General features: G+C 39.6%; 2 protein-coding genes across 4 annotated transcripts in view; both read left to right on the forward strand.

The window, feature by feature from the left end:
• Positions 1–18,720, forward strand: part of fstl4 (follistatin like 4) — a 638,776-nt gene that overhangs the window by 125,891 nt on the left and 494,165 nt on the right. The gene's annotated exons all lie outside the window — the stretch shown is intronic.
• On the forward strand, positions 4,946–16,745 carry LOC100554216 (histone H1). The gene has a single exon (XM_062970367.1). It carries the CDS (start codon positions 14,158–14,160, stop codon positions 14,653–14,655), a length of 498 nt encoding a protein of 165 aa, XP_062826437.1. The 5' UTR covers positions 4,946–14,157; the 3' UTR covers positions 14,656–16,745.

Raw genomic sequence — 18,720 nt, forward strand, 5'->3', positions numbered from 1 at the left:
GCCGTTTGGCAGCAGAGAGGGTCGAGAGGGAATGGGATGTTTAATCAGCTTTTCCTGAATCCCTTCTTATTATCCAACATATTCAGTTATCCAATGTTCTGCCAGGGTGTTTATGTTGGATAAGTGAGACTCTACTGTATATCTTATATTATCTGCTTAGAACTGGATTATATGAGGCTCCTTCTACAGAGCTGAATAAAATGCACACTGGATTATATGGCAGTGTGGACTCAAGATAATCCAGTTCAAAGCAGATAATATAAGATTATAAATGGGTTATATAGCTGTGTGGAAGGGCCTTGAGTCTACCATGCCATATAATCCAGTGCAAATTAGATAATCTGTATTTTATAGGCAGTGGGGAAGAGAGAGTGAGGCCTGAGTAGGTTGCTAGGAGACCAAGTGGGTGGAGCTTAGTCTTCTAACTGGCAGCAATTGGCTAAAGACAATTATTCCTCTCCCTCTAATTAGGACTTTATTTTTCTTTTCTTTTTGTTGTCGGAACGTAGGGGCAAGGATGGTGGATTGTGCTGCCAAATTTCCAGGTTCTGGGGCTTGTACTTTTGTTGTTTAGTAGCAGGGGAGGACACCATTTGTCTTTTATATATATATATAGATCGTCCTTGTCTTTGATTATATAGATTTGATCTCTGCTAATGGAGGATGGTGGGAGTATGTCTAGTGCTTTCCTGTCTCGAGTGCCTAAGACTCCTTCCACACAGCTGTATAAAATCCACATTGAACTGGATTATATGGCAGTGGGGACTCAGATAATCCAGTTCAAAGCAGATATTGTGGATTATCTGCCTTGATATTCTGGGTTATATGCCTGTATGGAAGGGACCTAAGTATCAGTTTACCTTCTCGGATAAAGTGAAGATTGTAGATATTTTTAAAAAGAAAACAAAAACAAAATGGCAGGAAGGCTGAACCTCCTGATGTTGCTGAGAACAAACATTCCAAAACCTGGCATGCCAACACACACACACAAAACATTACAGGCAAATTATCCCTTATCAAAAAGGATTTGGTATTCCAAATTCAAAAATGTCTTTATATAGTTACATTACATAGTTTTTTTTCACAATGCTTTGACCATCTATCTTGTAAGATGTGACTGAATGAAATTAGTATTGAAATTAGCAATAAAATCTGTGAAAGAACTGTTAGGACATTTTTATTGTGTTTCATTAAAACAGCTGTGATATTGAAAATGTTTTTTCGTTGCAGGCCTGTATAATTATTTACCAATATGTTTCTCATGTTATAAGTTCTATATAGTTATATTTGTGTTTGTATATTTCTAAGTTTTTTGTTCTGATATACTAGGATAATTTTTCTCTACATGTTAATATATTCATTTGCAAAACCTCACCTCACACTGACATTTTCAGATTTAAAATAATATTATCAATAATAAAATTAATTTAAAAATCTCTCAGACTCCCATGGTGTTTTAGACCCAACCGCATTTCCCTCCCCATTTCCCCACCCTGGTTTGCCTCTTCTGGGTCTTTAATGACCTGGAGGGTTTTTCAAAACATTGCCTCACCATATATAACAGATGGAGATGGGATTAAGGCAGCAGTCCTGGCAGTAGCCCATTTTAACTATTGTGGTCCTGCTACGGAGGAAAGATGCATAGGACTATGCTCCATAATACTTCTTTAACCAGCTTCTTTCATTTACCTGCTAGCATCATATACAATGAATGGAATGTAGCAATATTGAGCAATGTGATATTGATTAAGCATGTCAAGGTAGTTTCAAGTATTGCAAAGAATAATGGCATTATACCAGCCATGGCTACAGAGACATAAAGACCTTCTAGTTTAGTGGTTTTCCACCTTCCTAATGCTGTGACCCCTTAATACAATTCCTCATGAAAGGTGACCCCCAACCATAAAATTATTTTTGTTGCTACTTTATAACTGTAATTTTGCTACTGTTATGAATTGTAATGTAAATATCTGATATGCAGGATGTATATTTTCAATGACTGGACCAAATTTGGCACAAATACCCAATATGCCCAAATTTGAATACTTGTGGGATTAGGAGGGATTGATTTTGTCATTTAGGTGTTGTAGTTTCTGGGATTTATAGTTAACCTACAATCAAAAAGCATTCTGAATTCCACCAACGATGGAACTGAACTTAACTTGGCACTAAACTCCCATGACCTACAGAAAATACTGGAAGGGTTTGGGGGCATTGATCTAGAGCAGGGGTCCCCAAACTAAGGCCCGGGGGCCAGATGCGGCCCTCCAAGGTCATTTACCTGGCCCCCGCCCTCAGTTTTATAATATAATATTTTATATCAATTTTAATAATATAATATATTGTATATACATATAATATTGATAATAATCTTATGTTATACAATATAATACTAATAGTAATGCCATATAATAATATTAATTATATATTACATATTATATAATAGTATAGTGGTATAGTTCAATATAGTAATGTATAATGCTAATATTGTGTTATGATAATAATATAATATATTGTATGTACATACAGCTGCTCTGAGTCCCCTTCGGGGTGAGAAGGGTGGGATATAAATGTAGTAAATAAATGCAGTAAATAAATAAATAATTTTTGACTTAGGCTCGGCCAAAGTCTGACATGACTTGAAGGCACACAACAACAACAACAATCCTAATTAACTCGACTATCTCATTGGCCAGTAGCAGGCCCACACTTTCCATTGAAATCCTAATAGGTTTATGTTGGTTTAAATTGTTTTCATTTTTAAATATTGTATTATTTCGTTGTTGTTGTTGTTGCACTACAAATAAGACATGTGCAGTATGCATAGGAATTTGTTTGTATTTTTTTTCAAATGATAATTCGGCCCCTCAACAGTCTGAAGGATTGTGGACCGGCCCTCTGCTTAAAAAGTTTGGGGACTCCTGATCTAGAGTTTTGGAGTTGTAATTCATGTACACACAGAGATCTCTGTGGACTCAAACAATGGTGGATCTGGACCAAAACTTGGCACAAATACCCAATATGCCCAAATTTGAACACTGGTGGAGTTTCGAGATAATAGACCTTGACATTTGGGAGTTGTAATTGCTGAGATGTATAGTTCACCTACAAAGGGATTCCTAGACCATCAGAAATATGTACTTTCTGATGGCCTTTGGTGACCCTCTGACACCCCCTTTGCGACCCCCAGTTTCTGAAATGCTGTTCTAGTTGAATGTGTGAAATTCTGGAATGGAAATGCAAAGGGAATTCAGGATTGGGGCATATCTGTGTATACAGTGGTGACTGATGGCTCCCATGCCAGTGGGAACAGGGAATCTGCTTTGGGTTTCTGTCTGAATTTTAGTGGAATTATCCAAGATATTGAGATCTTGGGAATAGTGTGGAGCACATTAGATAGCTTTTTTAATATTCATGCCAAAACCCAAAGTATATTCACTGTCCCAATGACATTGATACTAACAGTAGCCACACGTTCACATCTGTCCCACGTATGGAACTACGTACGTGTAGCTTACCATCAAATCACACAATCATTTTCTATATTGTAGATTTGCTATTATGTGAATCTTGCCCCTTCCTAATCCAGTCTTGTGCCGTTCTGTGGTAAATTATGAGGAACATTTAGTCATTTCTGTGTTTTCCAAGATTTCTGCTCAGTGCTCCGATCTATGAATGCTGTAAATTTTTCTCCCACGTGCACGATCAGTACCTTCCTACTTGTTAAACTGTTATAATTTAAAGGCAGCAATAAAGACTTGTTACACAGAGACAAATGTAAGACATTTACCTGATTCTTATTCAGACTGAAGAGCACACTGAATTGTAACTGAGCCCTTTCTGATATAAAAAGCTTGTATGGCATAATAAAAGAGGTGGAATGTGCTCATTGAAAATAGTACTCTTTGACTATGGAAGAATGGGAATTCTGCAATGAAGAATGGATGTGGTATATGGTTGTAGAGCTGTGTACACTCTTGAGGCTTGTCCAATACACCAAAATTGGGTGGACTTCAGGCTTGTGAGTACATGTGTTCTGGATTTTTGAACAGGTGGAGGAAAGCTTAGGGTGAAACCCAGAGCAGTTATTAAAAGTTGTGTAAATGCAGTTGTACTTCAGTTTCCACTGTATGTTGCCATCAAAATAACCTTCAGCATCTTTCAAACTGTTGTTCACATGATTCAATTTGTATAGCAGGTAGCTACTCTTCATTGTCTTCATACATTTTTCATTTAGATGTAGTTGTGGTTGATTTCTGTCACGTTTACATCAACTTACAGTAGCCGTACGAATGAGACCTCCAAGTCACCCTATCATTAGCATTCTTGCAGACTCAGGGCAGCCATAGCTTCTTTAATTAAGTCTATCCATCTGTAATGTGCTTTTTATCTTTTCCTACTGCTTTCTGTGTCTTCTCCAATGAGCAATGTCTTCTCATGATATGTCCATAGTATAGTCATCTTGTTGCAGTAATTTTGGCTTCTAGGGATTGATTTGCTGTAGGACTCATATATTTACCTTTTGTCATATTTACTCATAATTGATATGTTCTGCAGATGACAATGGCTACATTTAAGAGATAAAGCTTCACACAAAAGACAATGTAAAGGAAATTTTAAAGATGTTTAATGGAGGCATCTTTGTGTTATTTTTAATATACAGTAGAACCCTGCTGAACCGGGCTCCATTAATCTGAGCGTCTGTATTATCCGAGGCGCTGGAAAAAGCTCCAATGCAAGATTTCTTTCCCCCACGCCTTCCTTGTTTACCTTTGAGGAGCTCAAAGGCTCCCACCAGCTGCTCTTAGGTGGCGGCTGGCAGGGCAGGCTCCATGCAGAAGAGGGCATGGAGCTGCAAGGAGGCCTGAGAGAAAGCTCAAGAGAAGGAGAGGGAGAGGGAGGAGGACTTTTCTCTCCCTCTTCCTCCGGCTGGAAGATACGAAGGAGGAGGAGGCAGTGGAGGGGGAAGCAGAGGCAGTGGTAGCGGCGGCTTCCTCTTGGGTCTCCTTGCAGCTCTGTGCCCTCTTCTGCATGGAGCCCGCCCTGCCGTCCTCTACCTCAAAGCAGGTGGTGGGAGCCTTTGAGCTCCTCAAAGGTAAACAAGGAAGGAATGGGAAGAAGAAATCTTGCATTGGAACTTCCTCTGGAGCCTGCTTCCCTCCCTCGAGGCACCTTCTCCGCGGCCTGGCCCAGCCCCCGGCTTGGATAATAGCCCCCCCATTATCCGTCAAATTCAGTTATCCAAGATTGGGCCCATCCGTTTAACTCAGTTAAGCGGGGCTCTACTGTAATGGCTCACAATATAATGTTGGAAGTTTTTTTTAAAAGACCACACTGAACAAACTTGAATTTTCTATCAAGCTTATTTCAGCATTCTCCATTATGCCATATAGAAGCATCATTCAGAAATGACCAAAAGTGAGGAGCAGGGGGAGCAAAAATAGATTTCTGTTTTAACTGGGGGCCTTTTCCTTGTGATAACAAACAAGAAAATGCCAAGAAGAATTTAGTGGTACTGAATGTTGTTGTTTGCTGTCAACAGCAACAGAAGCATTACCTTGGATCAAAAGCACACAATGCAAGGAAATAACTAATCTGGATATAAAGAAAGTGAAAGGTGATGGCTATCTCACAGCTCTATTGTGGGTAGCATTAAATTGATGATAATGTTCAAGTCATAATGGTTCTCATTCTTGTTCAGGGGCTTAGCTGTCTTTGAAATGACCATTAATGTCTTTCATTTCAATTCCTCATGGAATTGCAAGAATATCGTACAAATAATGTTTTTGAAATATTTTAATTATGACTCTGCTTTGCAATATAAAACCTACAGTTTCTGTCTGTTTCTTTCACTCCTCTACGTATTCTAGAAATAACGACTTTCTTAATGAAATTCTGTACTGTATATTATTAATAATATAATGAAAGAATGTTCTAATAAAATTCATCTACTGATAAAATGCTTACCTATGAATATAGATAGCCGTATAAACACTCCATATCCGATTTCTGAAATTTATTCAAAGTTATGGACCTGGGTAAAATAGAAAAACTGTTCATTGAGTGGCCTAAAAATTGGGATATTTTACTTTGGCTAGATTTCTGAATGCCTCTTTCTAGCTGAATTAGGAACCAAGTGCACAAATGAATGTGTGAGGAAGGTAGATTATGATACACACAAACTTCTGTCATAAACAATGGGATTACATACATGCAGCAACATCATCCAAATTCTATTGATAGTAGTTATCAGCTGCTTGGGAAAAATCTTATGCATTTTTGTTTGGAGGTAAAGCCTACTGGAGGACATGGATGAATGGGCAATGCACAGATTGGGAAAAGACAAATCCCTGAAAATACAGTAAGCTAAACATGCTTGCTATTGTCTTCAAGCACTTGGGGAACTAATTGGTGTGATAAGAACATTGGCTATCCTGGCATGCTCCAGCTTAAAAACAAGATGAACATGCAATGCCAGACCTGTTTTTTAAAAGCCCAATGTGATAATGTACCAAGTCTCAGTACCAGCTCCATGACGTTCCACCTGGTCTCCTGATTCTTCCTCTTTCCTAAAGTACGGACCTCTCTTATATAGCCCTTCTCTTCACAGGACATGTCTAGATTCAAGTAATTAGTCATTAGTAAGATATACTCAATACAAATGCCAGTGCCCAAACACAACTATGGTAACCATGAATTTTCATATTGTTTGGAATGATTCTATACTAAGGCCTGATGTTTGTAATTGTACATGAAGCCCCGCAGAAAATGGATAGTATTCTATCCAGTGAAGAGAACACACCTCTGAAAAGAAGGACAGCCATATGGCTAAAGAAGAGCATTTGAATCCCCCCATAGAAAGATCAGGTATCTCCTAGATTGGTGTCGCTGCCAGTCTGCAGAGGGGAGGGTTTTAATGTAACTTCCTGTGGTCAGCCCCTTCCCTCTACATTTGGCCTCCATTTTGGGGTGAAAGGGCCTGTTGGGCTGACCTCTGTAGGTTTTATGGCTTAGGGGGTTCCCCAAAATACCTACTTTGAGGGTTTACCTCTCTCCTATTGGGTTTGACAGCTCGGGGCGGGGCGGGGGGAGTTCCCAAGGGACGGCCTTCCAATAATGACTGGCCAGGATAGCAAACCATCAATGTGGAGTGCCCCCGGGGTCAGGTGCTTCACCCAGTGGTTGACTTGGCAGATAGTCGGAAAACAACACCTGGCCTCACATCATTACCAATGTTGCAGGGCTCCCCCCACAACTAGTTTCCTAGCTCAATTACCATTTTCTAATTAGGTCAATAATTTATTTCTCCATATCTTGTGTCTGGTCTCTTTATTTCGCTGTGGGAATTCAACTAAATCCTTACAATCACTGGAGATATCTGTGTGTGCATTGCTAGTGCATGTGGTAAAGCTTCAGAATTAGGACAGATAGCTGGAAGATTTCAGATACTGAAAGGCCATCTAACCCATTCTGAAAGGTCATTCTGGAGGAAAAACAGAACATCTAGGATGAAATTATCCCTGCATGAAAGCCTTCACTTGGTGCGGGCGGGGGGAGAGAATGATATTTATGGAGGACACTGGCAGGGTTTGGGCTACATGTTCATGGCACTCACTATAACCTGCATGTCAGTGGCTATGGGTGTCTCCTGCTCAATGGGAACCATAGCTGTTTGTGGAGACAGGAGGCTGCCTGTGTAAGTGGATACCTTCTCCACATACACACATACACATTTTTCACTTTTATTATGTGTATAGATAGATAGTTATGATGATTTCTTATGGTAAGCAGATGACTGGTATATGGTATATAATATGTATCTCAAAATCTAGAGCTGATAGGGGAAAACTAGTGCCATTTTTGGAATCAGCAGGTCAAATATATGAACAGGTCTAACATTTGAGGCACCAAAATGTATGTTGGCCAGTGCAATCAATCAGACTTGTGATAGTCTCTCTTGTTTTAATATGTCTACTCTGAGCCAACATGTACTGAACTATTCAATTTCTCCTTGTTTTGTGTGTGCTTTATTATTCAAAATTGTGTGTGCATGGGCAAGGTATGCTTTTTTCAGACGATGAAACAAATGTTGCTTGTGATTGCTGAGTCCAGTGGTACCCCCACCCCTCACACACACACGGGGGGGGGGGGGGGGAGGAGAGGGGAGAGATATTGGTGGATTCAGTAGTCCAATGAATTACCATTTGCTGACCCACCAACAAAATAAGGCGAACAGACAACACTATGGGATAACTAGTGGCAACTTTTTCTTAACATTACCCTTTAAAAATGTCTCAGCCAACTGCAGTAACCTGAACTAAAGGGGAAGCAAATTGATGCAAGATAAGTGAGGCAGTTGTTCACCCCGAGACTTCTTAACAAGCTACCCTGGGTGAAAACAACTGACTCCCAAGATTTATTTTATTGATTTATAAATTTATTTGCTATATTGCTCTATCTCATCTTGGAGTGGACTCAGAGTGGCTTCCAGTTTTGGCAACTATTTAATGCTACATTATAACACAAAACATACAAATACAGAACACATTGAATTTTAAAATCAAAATGAAACATATAAATACAATTAAAAACTATTAAAACAGAGCACCCAATCCTGTAATCATCATCCAAGCTGCTTCGTTTATGTCAGTTCCATAGATGTATATGGCACTGTGGCTACTCCCCGATAAACCCTGCTTTCCATTCAGTTGTTCTCAGAGTGGTCCATTAGGAAAAACTTCCAGAATCCCAACACCACACGAGGTTAGAATTTCCAGAGCAACTCCAAGGACAGTCCAATTCACCCACTCATTGGTTGCCTAAACACACAGGGGCATTTCCCACCAAAGGTCCTTCACCAAAGGTTGTTCACCTGCCGGGAGCCGGCCTCCAATTGCTGGACACCAGCAAATGCACCTCTCCTCTTAGGCTAGGTGCCTCTAACAGAGGGGGATAATCTAATGTTCACTTTCCATTACTAGTTACGACAAAATGCATATCTTACATTAAACACTGGCACATTTCTAAGGATTACAGTGTATATCCAAAGAATCAAGGGGCAGCCAGTGACTTCCATGTCAGAGATGTGATGAATCCATTCTAGATTTTGTTCCAGATATTAAAGATCAAAGGTGCTTCAAACTAAACCTGAAATAGCACTTTAAATAGCTCTTTTAAAGCTTGGAATAAAACCTTTTGTGGATTCACTACATCTCTGACATGGATCATACCCGTATCTTAACTACTGCAGTGTTCCAGATGAGTGAAGGATTGCGGCATGAAAAAAAGATGCAGGCAGATACCTAGTATTTTAAGCAGTTGATACCAGAATGCTGTAAAAAGCTTCAGTAGTTACTCTGGAAGCAAACAAGGGAGACAATGTGTGGAAGGAACACAAGGCTAGGACAAGTTCTACATAGAAATTCAGTTCAAAGGAAAAACCATTTCACTAGATTTACAGAAATGCTTCATATTCAGCAGTGTATTCCTAGTCCTGGATAATATATCTTCCTTGCATACTCTCCCACTTGAATGTCAGAACCAGCACTCTGGTAACAATTTATAATATTGAAACAGCAAAAAAAGTACTACAGATTGGGGAAGAATATACGTTTTCAAAAGAGCAAACTTGTTCAGTGAATTTTTTTCTTCTAAGTACCATGGGTTGCTCCTAAGCACTTAACATGGTTATTCTTTAAGCCTTTAAAAAATCATATAGGTCACAGAACATAAACATGGCATTTCTAGAGAGCCCCGTTCTGCCCTTTCTCTGCTTCACTGAGTTTAGCATTTTGCCTTAATAAGATGATGCCTTGGAATTTGCTAAGAGTGAATGGCCTCAAAGCCACACTCAAGATTGTGACAGCAATTTAAGCTGTGAAGCAGGTAATGAATGCTTTTCCAGTAATAACTATGCAGATGAAGGAAATGGAAGGAAGTCAGGTTTATGTCTAAAAATATAAACAAAATGACCTAATCTACACTTTCTGAAGTTATGTGTTGATTAGAGTACAGGGGATTGCATACACTTCTGTTTTTGCAATGCAGTTCAATCTCAGTTCAAAAATAATATTTTGAAGATGCACATAGACGTGCATACAATAGAAAAGTCATATTAAAATCTCCATGCTCAGGAAAATTGGACTCAAAAATGGAAATTGTCATGATCAATGGGAACACAGTGGGCTTTTCCCATCTAGACATGAACAATCTAAGCGAGGTTTCAGGGGGATCATTTGTTTTTTTATAGTCTGTTATGCCTCAGATGAGAGATTTGTGAGATTAAACTCATAGGTTCAACATAGGTTTTGTCCCAGGACTCGGGCAAAACATTCAGAAGGTGCAAAATGCTAACTTCATCACATTTTTCTTTAAATCCCTAGTTGACATTATGTATGGTTGCTCCTGGTCAATAATATTTCATACGATAGTATAGTTAGGGAATTGTAACATGAAAAGGATGGATTATGGGGTCAGCATAATGATATCAAAAGAATCAGTATAGTATAATCATTTTAGATCTAGCCTAGGACTCCAGGAGACCAGTTTCCCTAAGATGGCATCAGTTTAAAGGAACATAACAATGAATAGTGATGTGACTCCTCACTTCACCATCACAGTGAAGAATGGAGAAATTCAAACATTTTCTTCCTCCTGGGTGAGATTATAAAGGTTTGTCAGGATTTCTTTTAGTTTGTGAAAATTTTTGCAATAAAAATTGTGTAAAAAACTACATTTGTTGTGTATAAAAAATATTTTGTACAGACAAGAGTGCCTTCTGTGGAAAAGTCAAGGTTTTCTGCAAAACCTACACCCAAAACATCTTTTGTAGATAATATTGTGTGTGTGTGTTTGTGTAAAAGAGGGGGGGAGAGTCCAGGAATTTGGAACATCTCCAAGCAGATGAGCTGAGACATTAAGAACAAGAAAATTAAAACCATTTTCTCACCTCACTAGGAAGCAGTTGTAGCTCAGCCTGAGCCTGAGCTTGGGCCCATTTAGCCAGTAATTGTCCCTGCACCTGATTTGCCAGAGGACCCTTGGTTTGGGCCTGACATGCAGCCAGAGTTTGGGCCCAATATGCAACCAGCTTTGCTGGAGGACTCTCGGTTTGGGCCTGAGATGCAGCTAGAGTCTGTTCCAGTGGATTCTGGGACCAGAGACAGAATGGTTGCAAGCAGGCATTTTGAACTGCATTCCTCTCCACTGTCAAGGCCCGTTCACCAGGTGTCAGATGGACATTTTAGTTTAGAGGAGGATAATGAGTTTGACAGGAGGGGAGTGATAGCTCATTGAAATAGGGAATGAGAATGTTTACGGAGAAGTAAACAACTGCTTTTGAAGCACTCTAATGAGTAGTTTTCTTATGAAAGAAAGACCTTGGATTTTCTTTAAGTGCCTGGTTCTTCCCTGCTATAGCAGAGGTGGCAACATTGCAGTTCCAGAGAGAAAGGTCTTTGCTCTGGGTTCCTGTATATTCTTGCAGCCGTGGATTTTGCTTCAAGTTCCAGCCTTGTTCTGCCTTTGGATCCAGTTGTATGTTCCAGTAACTTTGCCGTTTGGATTTCTATTACCTTGGATTACTTTGGAGTTTGATCCTGCAATCTAGCCTTGTTTCCTGTGGTTCCAGTTTGTCTCATGCCTTGGATTTGAACCTTGTTTGGACTATTCTTGATGCCTTTCATGGGACTGAGTTTGATATCTGGTTTGGACTATGTTTTTGAGTGAGTTTCTTAGACTCTTGCTTTAAGATTTTCAAGTACATTGCCCTTGTGGATTTAAACCCATTTTATTGACTCTGAACTTTGCTTGTGCTTACTTATAACCTTCAATAAACAGCTTGTTTGCTTATATTCTGGGGCTCCAGTGTGGTTTTGAGGTGCCTACACAGCCTAGGGGTGCAACAGCAGTGTTAATTCTTAAGCCTATATTTGTTGTGATAAAACATGTTGTGCTTCAAGTGGAATTCAGTCTAGTCCAACAAAGACACAATACCTTTGCACAATTGCCAAAGGAAAAAAAACCCAGTAAAACTTTACTCTTTACAGCAGAGTCCAACCATAAATTTTACAGTGTTGCATCAAAACATACATTTTACAGTATAACAAACTTACATAGTCCTAGTAAGCATTCAAGATGCAAAAAACATTGCAAGATACAAAAAGCATGGCTTCTTCTGCTTCTTCTTCCAAAGGAGAGAGATCCAAAAGCAAAAGTGAAACCAAATGCAAAAGCAGGAGCAGAAGTTTATATACACACATAGCCACACCCCACTGGGTGTGGTCCAAATTTAATTGCTTAACTGCTGACCTAGATTAGCTCCTGCGTGTTATGATCAGTAGTTTAGCTTTTTCTTTAACACATAAATCCTTAATGTTGGTCTTCATTATATCCTAACAAAACAAACATTTCTCACCCAATAGCTCAACTAAAAATGTGGCAGTTTATGACCCATATTGTCTTTAAAGGAATTGAAATAGTTTAAACAAATAAAAAACAAGAAATATTGGTAAATTGATGTCAGTGGTATGGTGAATCTGCTTGTTATTTCGCTCTAAATTTGAATGAGCTATCCAAGATGCTAAATCTCTTTTGGGTCTAGTGGTGGATAGCTTTTTTAAAGGCAATACAAAAAGCCAGATATAATGTCCGACTTCCATTGGAGCCACTGACCTACGCTGCTTAAGAAACACTTGTGACTTGTAGATTTGCATATGTAATAATGGGTAATAAAACATGTATAATTTTATAGTCATGGAAATTGAAAAGAGTTGGCCAAATTCTTTGTTCTCTTTTAAATCCTTGTGTGCTCTCACAGATAGAAAAAAAAAAGACTGAAATAAACCTTTTATAGTTAATATCTCATTCTTTCAACCCTTTTTGCTAGAGGAATTCCTACAGCTATGCTACCTTGGGCTGTGATCTTGTCAGATCCAATAAACTAAGCAAGGTTGAGAATATCTGAGAGGAGATATTGTAGGGAAATTAAAATGATTCAGAAAGGAATGTTGATTTCAGAGGTAAGAACTTTCTGTTTATATTATGCCTCTTTAAGGTGATTTGTAGGAACCCTCGGTGGTGTAGTGGATTAAAGCCTTGTGACTTGAAGGTTGGGTTGCTGTTCTGAAAGCTACCAGGTTCGAATCCCACCCGATAAGCTCCCTCTATCAGCTCCAGCTCCATGCGGGGACATGAGAGAAGCCACCCACAAGGATGATAAAAGCATCAAAACATCCGGGCGTCCCCTGGGCAATGTCCTTGCAGACGGCCATTTCTCTCACCAGAAGCGACTTGCAGTTTCTCAAGTCGCTCCTGACACAGAAAAAAGGGTGATTTGTAAGGCAATTGTTATATTCACGTGTACACTAAACTATGGCTCAGCATTGTGTTAATTCGTATGTCTTGGACTTGTGAATACACTTTCCAATTTCCTTCTTCAGCAAAGCTGTGAGGAGCAGACTAGAAAGTCTGGCACATTTCCCTGGATCTCTATAGAATGGGATTGGTAAAATGTGATCCTGGGACTACATGCAGTCCCCAAAGCTGCTTTTGTGTTTTAACCACTCTAGATTTGTTAGAACTTCATTTTTGGGAGGGGTTCCAGACCTTTGATAATCTTGCTCAGCGTTCTCTGAACACTTTAGCTTGTCAATATCCTTCTAGAACTGTGGTGCCTAGAAATATGAGTTGAGATCTCACCAAAGCAGTATAAGGTAGTAGTAGCAGTATTTACTACTTCCCTCATTCTGGTCCTGCTATAATAGATCCCCCTGGCCCCAATAAGGGCACTGTTGTTTCTCCAATTCTCTCCAAGGAAGACTAGATTTCACATGTCTGTCTACATCTGGGTATTTGGATGAGGTGCATCACCCTTAAAGACAGAGGAACAGATCTGGTTGTAGCCTCTCTTTGTTAGAGATCCACTCTAGAGGGCCCTATGCAAAGTTTGTTGGGACTAATTGAAGTTGAGGTCCTATTTTATCCTATTACCTTGTCCTGTCTCTTTATTCCACATCTATAAGTGGGAGGAATCATGCAGCTGAGAGAAAGGCGTATTGAACTAAATGAAGTTCATTTCTGAATAGATATGCAGAACATAGGGTTAGGTTTAGGGTTAGGGTTCGACATTTATTTCGAAGAGTACACACAGGTATCAGGATGGCAGAAGTAGCTCCAGTGGCGGCTGAGTCTTCAGCGGCTCCCGCTCCCAAGGCTCCGGCAAAGAAAGTGGGAGGAGCAGCTAAGGCTAAGAAGTCTTCGGGTCCCAGCGTGACGGAGCTGTTGACCCAGGCAGGGTCGGCCTCTAAGGAGTGTGGAGGGATCTCTCTGGCTGCTCTGAAGAAGTCCTTGGCAGCCGCCGGCTACAATGTGGAGAAGAACAACAGCCGCATCAAGCTCGGCCTTAAGAGTCTGGTGACGAACGGGACTCTGGTCCAGACCAAAAGCACCAGCACTTCAGGCTCCTTCAAGCTCAACAAGAAGCAGGCCTCCGAGGGCAAGGAGAAGAAGGGCGCCCCCCCCCCCCCCCCAAGAAGAAGCCCGCTTTGGCAGTTTCCAGAGCCAAAAAGCCAACTGGAACTCAATGACAGACCCAGTCTTTTAGACTCGAAATGCGCCTATCTGTATATTTATAAGTGTATTTTTATGAATGTTTGATGTATTTAATTTTAATTGATTCACAATGTATTGTATTAATTTTTATATATGTGCTTTTATTGTAAGCCACCCTGAGTCCCCTATTGGGTGAGAAGGGTGGGATACAAATACAGTAATAAATAAATAAATAAATTAAAAAATATATGTGGAATCATGTGGCCCACCAATGTGGCCTTTTGGACTCTTCCAGGCTCACAGTAGGGTTGCCTTTTTTTTTTTTTACTTCAAACCTCTAAAATGGCTTTAAAATGTTGTTTCGTGGTGTTTCTTATCCCAAAACATCAAGAACCTGCCCCCCCCCAAAAAAAAACCATCCCAGAGGGTAGTCAGGAGATGCAATAAACTGTCTTTTATCATAAATGATGGGTGCATTGGCATGTTGCAGCTCTCCAGAGTTACAGAGCAGCTGCAAATTGGATGATGTAGCTGTCCAGACACTGGAGCATTCACTCCCCTAATGTAGATGATTACATCAGTGTTAATATGCTGAAATCCCCATGTTTTAACTCTCACAAGAACTCTGTTAATTAGAATAGTAATTATTATTTTTGAAGACTGAGAGATAAAGTGACGTTGACTTAAAAACCACCCAATAAGTTTCATACTGGACAATTATTTCAGCTACTATAATAAGTAACATGTTGCTGCAGAACACACTGTGAAGCTCCTCTTTCTGTACTGTAATGGCCTTACACTGGGGTAGATTTTGTACCTCAGGGCATACACTATGAAGCCAACTAATCCAAACAAATTTTACCTAGGGCTTCCAATGGATGTGCGATATAGATTAATAACAGGGATACTATTAGGAATAGTGAGTTATAGGATAGTATCATTATAAGCATTGCCATGTTTTACCCCTACATCTTTTGAAAATGATTTGCCCATTTTGTGTCGCCCATTTCACCACCATCCAGCTTCACTTATACCTGACAGCTGAAAGAGCCCTGTTTTGCAACTCATCATATCTGAAGCAGCTGCAAAATCGGTATAGTAGGTCCTGGTGGGCAATTGATGCTTAATGAAATGTCAGCATAAAGTACCCACAAAGAAGAATTTTCATATGCACTGTCCCACAGCAAAGGGGTTGACTAAGTTCACAAAGTTTTTTCTGACCTCTTCTTATATGTTTGCCTGCAGGTGTATAGGTTAGTGACACAGATAAATACTTTAAATTCATCTGAATATGTTATAAGAAAAGAGATAAATCATGGGTGATGTTAAATTATATTCCTCTACTTTTTGCTGATTTCACCCTACTTTCCCCTCTACTGAAGAAAAACTTGTGCTGTAAATTTCATGTAAAGGATTTTCAGTACTGACTGATTATGTGTTGTGTTTAAAAGAATCCACACAATCATATTTCAAAATAGCATCAATACTTCCCAATCTTGTAAATGAATTTTCTCCATGCCTTTTACCAAGAGAGGTGTGTATGTTTAAGGCATATTTGTACATATTACATAGCAGATGGATCATTAGACCATCCAGGATTAGACAAAGAAACTGCAGGATCCGAAATCACTCTATGTGTTTGCCTGAAAAATGTCTATGCAGCCTCAACAAAACCTGGATGGAAAGTGGATTGCTGACAAGTTTGTGAATGGGGTAGCCTGACTTATAGGCTCAAAATATCTGATCCACTGATGTTGATGAATCTATATCACTTGCAGTCAAACATAATGGTTGCAATATAGCATCCTTGCAATATAACAGTCATATGCTACACCAGTGCTTTTATGCTGTATATTAACAATGCATTACACATGTCAGTGACTAGGGACCTCATCACATTGAGGTCCAGAAGCCAGGGGACAGCAGGGAAAACTGTGAGGCAGCATATCGCTTCATACTCTTACCATCAGTGATTGTGGGATCCCTTCCCACAATGTTTCCCCGCTGTTCTTGGCTTCCTCCTGCATCCTCCCTGGCTACTTCCATGAGGAGTTGGGTGTACACCTGGTTCCTCTAGGCACCACTTAACGGTGCTGCTGGCATAGAACCCAATGGAGCCTTGCCGGAAGTAGCCCTGCTTAATGTGATGAACTTCACCAGACTCCATGCCGGCAGTGCAGAGAAGCACAGAAAGAATCAGTAATCAATAATCGGGAATGTGAAACTGCGATGAACCTCTCCATCACAATGTCAACTGTTGTTTAATGTACAGCTCTACTTTTTTGGCTGTCAGCAGACTGTGTTATTACATTTTGGCCAAAAATTGCCCCGAATGCATAATGCAACTTATACATAGTATGTCCCTAACAGAATGCCCATCAATTTCAGCACCATGCAATCCAGACATAGTACACTATTACATCCTACTACCATCCCACAAGGATGGTAAAACATCAACAACAAAAAAAAAAAACAATATCTGGGCGTCCCCTGGGCAACGTCCTTGCAGACGGCCAATTCTCTCACTCCAGAAGCAACTCCGGTTGCTCCTGACACGAAAAAAAAATTTACATCATACTACTTCTTCAGTTAACCCAGAGGGTGTTTTAAAATCACAAACAATCTTTAGGTCAAGATGTAGAATATGGAACATTACGGCACATTTCTATTTCTTCCTTCTCCAAATAGATAACAAAACTTAAATCTATATACCTGAGACTAGGAAAATATAATCCCCTTCTCCCTGCTACATTCCTAAGGATAACCCATCTTCTGAAACATTGCTGTAGAAGAAATACCCCATTGGCACTACCAATGCAAGTAGTAATTTCAGAGATCTTTTCCATGTAGACATTTAATGCCTATTGGGATTTTTGTAATTATCTGTCCACTAGCTGTACAGTTTTTAAAATACCTGCATAGAAAATAGAATGATGTATTGAGTATCTCACCACCACCACACAGCCCCCAGTGCCACATCAGTGCGAAACCACAGAGTTCAACATAGCCACAGCTGTAGGATAAAAGTTATCTTTCAGTCTGTTTGTCCTTGTCTTTCTCACCCTGTACCGTCTGGCAATCATCCAAATAAAAAAAGAATATGGCAAGTGAGATAGGTTCCCCAAGAATGCTCTGAGCTTTCTTATGGCAGCTGGAATTATTAAATTCTTCCAAAGTGGGGAGAGGGCAACCAATAATTCACTATGCAGAAGTGGTGACCCTTTGGAGCGTCCCTTCTAGTGGCTCGAGGTGGGTTGCAGCATAATTAAAACACATAAATATTGTACAAATTTTATAAATGTACATATTAAAATGTATTTCTATAAAAGATACATATTAAAACATAATTCTATAAAATACATAATAAAATATAAGGAACAGAAATTAAACATGAGACACGAGTTTAAAACTCATGTTTTAAAGTGGCTGGGTAGGCCTGCCAGAAGAGATAGCTTTTAGATGTTTTTATAATTCCGACAACTGATCTAGCTGTCAGAGCTATTCTGGCAGGTTGTTTCAAATTCTTGAAATGGGCGATGAAAAGGTCCTCTGGGTGATGGTCGCCAGTCGAGTTCTGGCTGGTTGAAGCAGTTACCCCAAGGAGACCTCGATGTGTACAGGAGAAGGTGATCCTGGAGGTAACCTGGACCCAAACCATGTCAGGCTTTAAAGGTCAAAACCAACACCTTGTACTTTGCCCAGAAACTAATTGGCAACCAGTGGAGTGTCTTTAGGATAGGTCTAATATGCTCACTCCTAGATGTTCCCGTAACCAATCTGGCTTTTAATATGTTTAAGATGTTTTTTTCATGCTTAAAAGATATTAATTTAAACACAACATTGAAATATCTTTATTTTTTATGGGTGAGCAAGATAAAGAGTGGTATATGATTGATAGAGAAATACTGGTGCCATTTTTGGAATTAGAAAGGTCTAACATTTCAGGCATCCAAATGTATGTTGGCCAGTGTAATTGATCCTAATAATGGTTGAGTGATTCCTCTCACTAACTTAATGCATTCACATATAGTCATCACAATTTCATATTTTGGGATTTGTTTGTTTTATTTTATTTTATTTTTTTTGCTTTAGCAAAGGGATACATTAAGGGCTTGAAACTAAACCATCAGCAGTTCTGAAAGTTAAATTCAAGATGAACTGTTTCTCCAT

Source organism: Anolis carolinensis, chromosome 2 (assembly GCF_035594765.1).
Source record: "Anolis carolinensis isolate JA03-04 chromosome 2, rAnoCar3.1.pri, whole genome shotgun sequence".
In the NCBI taxonomy this organism is placed as follows: domain Eukaryota; kingdom Metazoa; phylum Chordata; class Lepidosauria; order Squamata; family Dactyloidae; genus Anolis; species Anolis carolinensis.